The following is a 6,000-nucleotide window of genomic DNA, read 5'->3' on the forward strand; positions in this document are numbered from 1 at the left end:
CCTCTCCAAGCTCATTCAGAACTGATATGTTAAGGGACTATCCTTGTCTAGAAATGATGATATTTCTTTCATAAATAGAGGCCTTAAGCTTCTCAAGAGTGTGTGAAGAAATACGGAGTTGTCTAGGAAGCAGGGGCCAGTCAAATCCAATTTTCCCTTCTAATTTGTATCACTCAATATTTCTTAGAAATATTTTATGTACTTTTTATGTGAAGTTTTTATGTCAACAGTTACACATTGCATAAAGCTAAACTTCCGTTAGGAATACCCAGATTGTTTTTTAATCTCTTTTTCGCTGTTTATGTTTTGCTGGTGGTGGTGGGAGCAGTGACTTTGTTTTTATTTGCTTTTTCCTTTTGTCTATATTTGGGGGGAAAATGGTACCTCTTTAAAATAGTACAGATCACATACAGCTTTAGGGGTTTTATTTTAAGATTTTTTAATTCATCTTTATCTTCTTCATTTTAGGAAGAAGAATTAGAAGCCCAAATTTCCTTCCTTCAGGGACAGTTGAATGACTTGGATGCCATGTGCAAGTACTGTGCAAAGGTGATGGACACGCATCTTGGTGAGTGAGCTGCACTGGCCTGGGAGGGACGGTGCTCAGAACAGCAATAGTCTTTGGCACTGCTAGGCCCTGTGTGCTGCTCCAGCCATGGATCTTCACGGTTGGTGCTCACAAAACTCTAAGGGGGGCTGTCACTGCCCGAGTTCTGCCAGTGAGAAGACAAGCGTGGAGAAGAAGATGTCCCTGGATTTTTATCACTAGTAAGTGAGTGGGGATTCAAAATGAAGCATAAGGAATAGAGTTCACCTCCTGACTTCCATACTGCTCTTTGTCAATATCTGTCTCCTTCAAACAAAAAGGTTGAAACCCTTTCTAAATCAATCAGCTGCATTGTTGAGGCTACCCGTCTATAATCACTAATACGGTTCTTAATCTGATAATGCTTTCTTTGGTTTTTTAAATAAAGGGTTTTTTAACCATCCACCATAAGTATAAGACCTTAGAAACTAAGAAATGTTTTAATAGAAGTTAATCTTCATGTGAATCATAACATGCGTCACACCAGGAGTCTTCTGATGCTGCTCAGTTTGGAAAGGGCTTGGGTTTGGAATCCGTGGTCTCTACTGGGGCATTTTGACAGCTGTAGTAACTGCTGCTTCAGAAGCCTCTTTTGGGAATATTGTTGCTGAGGTTCAGCCCACTTGTAGATATCCTCTTCCATGTCTAGCATCTATAGTTTGGGAACAAATTAGGAAAATAAGACAGATACTGTTGTGAACAGGCCAGTGTGCTTCTCAGGCGTAAGGTAGAGAAATTATAGCACCAGGTATTGTAAGAAGTCAGGAGGTGCAAATGCTCGTACATGCTCATGTGTGTATACGAACACACATTCAAGTACACATGCCCCTGAGGGGAGCCAGAGGGTATCTAACAAGGCCTCTTACTACCAGCAGATCTTCTGGGTGTGGACCACTTCTGGGGTCTGCCCTGGAGATGAACTTTCCACCATCAGAGCCCATCAAGCGATCTCTAAGCCCATTCAGTCTCGAGTTCATTACAAGTGAGCAGTATGCTTGACATTTGGATGTAGCCTGAACCGTACTGACCTCAAGTGAGTAATAGATGTTTTCTTACGATGTGGAAAGATGCTGATCTAAATGACTAGCTGGCTGCCATTGCCTCATGAAGTAGCTAACCAGGCCTTGGTCTACTTTTAGCCTTATTTTTACTCTCTGAAGCCTCCTTCGGGGAAAGGGGTGAAGAGGAAGAAGCAGCAGGAGAGATCTTGGTAGATAGCCAACAAAGAGTTGACGTCTTGTCCCTTACAGATCTTTTCTGTATTTGCTACTTGATGATCATTTCAAAAATTCAAATGGGACCAAGTTTACATGACTCTTGTATTCTCTAAGAGGGTCACACTTTATGTCAAAAAGAAGCATTGGGTAGGGGAGATGGCTCGGTGGGTAAAGTGCTTGCCCCCACAAACCTGATGATCTGAAGTCAAATTCCCAGGACCCATGGAAAACAGCCAGGCACAGTAACACAAACACCTGTAATCCCAGCATGCTCCTACAGAGAGATGAGAGGCAGAGACATCTGCAGAGGCCTGCAGGGAAGCTAGCCCACATTAGCAGTGAGGAACACACCCTGTCTCAAACATGATGGAAAAGCGAGACTGGCACCCAGAGGTTTTCTTCTGACTTCCATACGCTCTGTGGTACATGTGCACCCACACACATGAATAATTCCCATACTCATAGGCTACACACATACACAAAAATAAGAATAAAAAGTAGAGCCCAGCACAGTGGTGCACACCTTTAAATCCAGCACTCAGGAGGCAGACTCAGGTGGAGCGCTCTGTGAGATCAAGGCCAATCTGGTCTCCATAGCAAGTCCAGTTCAGCTGGGGCTACAGGGACCAAAATAAATAGATAGATAGATGATTGATGATAGATAGATAGATAGATAGATAGATAGATAGATAGATAGATAGATAGATGATAGATAGATGATTAGATAGATAGATAGATAGATAGATAGGACATATTGATGGATGAACTGTGAAAGGTGTTGATGACAGTGGTGATTGAAAGTGAAAAATCCAAGTATTTGAAATAGAAAATACTGCCGTCACTATGGGTGTGATGATCAAATTGTCTTGTCCTGTCTAATAAAGGTGGATATCCCATAACAGGAATGGGCCATTGCTGGGATAATTTAGAACTACTGTCATGGAAGAGGAGCTAATAAAATTGGAAAGAGTATGTAAATACACAATTTAAATCCTTGTGATTCTGTACATTGATTTTCATATGACAGGACCATAAACAACGTTGATCAACCATGAAAGTGAACTTCGCCAATTATAGGAACTTTAAATATATAACCAAGTTATGGAGGTAGTTTATATATAAATTATATATATATAGTCTATGACTAATTTTGGATATTTAAATGTAATTTAATTTCAAAGTGTTTACCTGTGTATTTTCTGTTTTTCTTGGTACTTAGGTCAGTGACCTTCGTATTATTTCAGTTTTAGTTTTGAGAAATGAAATGATTAGGAGAAAAATTTAGTGAAACTTGCAAAAAATCTTTTTAGGAAATTTCCCAGTTGTTTGGTACACACAACAGCTTTTAAAGCAGCTTTACTTAAACCTCAGAATTTCTAAGCAGCTTTTTCTCTGATTTCTACAGTAAAAGAACATCTTCTCAAAGCCTGGGGAGGGGGAAAGACTTTAATTAAAATGGAAAGAAAAGCCCATACCAGCTATGAGCTTCCAGCTAACTGCAAAAGTATATTTGTTTCTGTCCATACCTTTCTCTTCAGATAGAATCTTTTCATGTAGTTGTTGACTTCTTTCCTCATATATATAGCATGGCTTCGTTTTTAAAGGGCTGAGGGATGCTAGGAAGAATTCCCTTCCCCAGGGCTGCAGAAGATAGCGATGATTTATTAAAGGTTGCTTCTGGTTGTAGACAATTATTCAACCCAAAGATTTGTGTAAAACACAAGAATTTATTCAGGTGAAGGCTTACTTTTTAGCTTAAATTTTTTTAAAAGAGTTATCTTAATTACTCTAGCATTTGTTCCATATGATGTGGTTGTTAAATTTTTCATTATAAAGTAGATCAAAATTGGAATGACTGAAGTATCCATTAATAAGAGATTGACCATGACATAGCAATACAATCTTTATAAAGATTAAAATACTTTTTATTGATGTGGATTACATTTAGAAAGTAGAATATATTTAATATGAAAATTACTGTTAATAGCAGTTTTCAGGGAAAGAAAGATTATAGAGGAATTTATCAATGAACCTGAAAGATTAAGACAGTCACTGAAAATTCTGGACAGCTTAGGTGTGCATAACTAGCACTTGGAGATCAGCCTCGTTCAGAGCAGGCAGGAGGCAGTGGTAAGAGTGGCAGTGCTGGAGAAAAAGAGAACCTTGTGTGGGATCAAGAAGACCTGGGCTAAATCCAGCTTCAGTCAGTTAACTCGCCTGCCTGAGTGTGTCCTCATCCTCAGTGAAATGGAGATGAAGAATATCAATCTTAAAAAAAAAAAAAAAAAAAAAAGGATAACAACTCGCTAGGTTGTTACCAAAGTTTATTTTTAAACTCTAACATAAGGATGCTCAACATGGGTCATCTCCTCTTCCCCTTAATCTCATCAAGCCCAGAGTCATAGTGCTGAATAGTCTTATCCAGGAACTCACAACTTCTTTGTTGAAGTTCTTGGGCCAGTATTATATCTCATAACACCACTAATTATTCCTGTATCAAAAGATGCTCGGGATTTTGTTATGTTGGCTCTACAATTAGGCTGTAAGTTCACTAAACAAGAATAACTTAATCACAACTTGGTTCCTGGGCACTTTGGGCCTTGGAGCCTGCTTAGTCTCAACTCTCTGCAGGCCTCAGGCTGTCAAGGGAGCTTTGATGCTTTTTGAGAGCTTCATTCTACCAGGTTTCCTCGGGATTCTTTGCTAAGGTTAATTATTTTCTCTGTTCTGTTCATCTCAAGAGAATTCCTTATCACTCAGTGTTTTCATCACATGGGCAATAAATATCTTAAAATGTCAAGTACTATTTAATGCTGTTTTATAACTGATAGCAGAACATAGAAAAAGCTTCTCAGAGAAAAAATATATAATGATGTTTGCTCAAATGGTCTTTTAATTACAGGAGTAATAACACTGACAGGTTAGCAGTATTTCCTCTTGGCTCTGGAGCCCAATACTGAAAGAATATTTGTTTTGTCAGAATTCTAATTCTATTAACTCCATGTAATTGAACTACGTGAAATACAGAAATTTAGAGACAGGAATTAAAAGTATGTGTTTTATTAAATCTAAATGTCCCCTGTCAATTTCAGACTTCTTTTTAACATGTTCGTTTTTCTGTTGCTATAGTTACTCCCCTCCTTGTCATCCAGACGAGTTGAAAACCATTGACAACATTAACCTCTGTGGCTGAGCCCAAGCTATTTTTAAAGTTGCTGAACTTCAACACATATTTGCACATGGGTGAGCAGCCTGCACTTGTGTGATCTGTAAAGAGCTGAGCTCTGCTGCCAACGCACGGACATAGCTGCTCCCTCTGCTGCACTGCCATGCCCACAGCAGCCTGCTCTGATCCTCCATTCAGTTGTTGGGGCTTAGACCCTCCTTTCCAGCAGCATGTTGCCTATGTAGAGGTGCCATACATACAATGAAAGGAATATATGCAGCAAATTAAAGGAAATTGCCTTTCTGTGCTCTTGTTGACAGCACTCTAGCTTGTAGAATCTTACATATTAAAGATGTAGGAGGCTGGAGAGATGGTTCAGTCCTTAAGAATATTGGCTGCTCTTGAGTTCCCAACACTGAGTCAGACAGCTCACAACTGCCTGTAACTCCAGCTCTGGGGAATCCCATGCCCTCCTCTGGCCTCCATGGGTACCTACACATATACTCAGGAGTAAAATTAAAATAAATCTTTTTTTAAGAGGAATATTAAAGATGTAAATGTCCTGAAAGCCATTCTAGCTGTTTTGTATTCTACTGACAAGGAAACCAGGCTGCAGACAGCTACATGGCACAGCTCACTAGCAACAAGAGTCCAAACCCAAGCCCATTCTGGCCTGAGACACTGAAACCAGTAGCTGTATTTCAGATCTTCTGCTGTTCATTGCACGAATTATATTACAGATCAAAATATTTATGCTAGAATTAGCTGAAAGAGGAACCCGATGTTGAAAATCAATGTAATTGCTTCTGTAAGAACTTTGTAAATCTGATTTTTTGAAAATTTATAAACAGTTTTCAGTGGATGTCTCTGGAAATGTTCAATAAGGGTAGTTAGGCAACTGACATTTGAAAGAGTGAGAAGGGAAGTGCGGTCTCTGTCAGCTGTGTTGCAATTAGGAATTTCAGACACTGAATTTAATTGTTGTGAGCAGAGTATATTTAAAAAAAAAAAAAAAAAAAAAAAAAAAAAAA

At 39.0% G+C, this 6,000-nt stretch overlaps 1 protein-coding gene across 8 annotated transcripts in view; it reads left to right on the forward strand.

Annotated features, from left to right (window-relative positions):
* Tbc1d5 (TBC1 domain family member 5) overlaps positions 1–6,000 on the forward strand; it is a 545,935-nt gene that overhangs the window by 516,288 nt on the left and 23,647 nt on the right. For all 8 annotated transcript variants that reach the window (XM_029554511.1, XM_017802415.2, XM_029554510.1 and 5 more), the window contains one exon: positions 469–568. In XM_029554511.1, the coding sequence (XP_029410371.1) occupies positions 469–568 (100 nt within the window). The remainder of the gene's footprint in view (positions 1–468; positions 569–6,000) is intronic.

Source organism: Nannospalax galili, unplaced genomic scaffold (genome assembly GCF_000622305.1).
Source record: "Nannospalax galili isolate Female #2095 unplaced genomic scaffold, S.galili_v1.0 scaffold364, whole genome shotgun sequence".
Lineage (NCBI taxonomy): Eukaryota > Metazoa > Chordata > Mammalia > Rodentia > Spalacidae > Nannospalax > Nannospalax galili.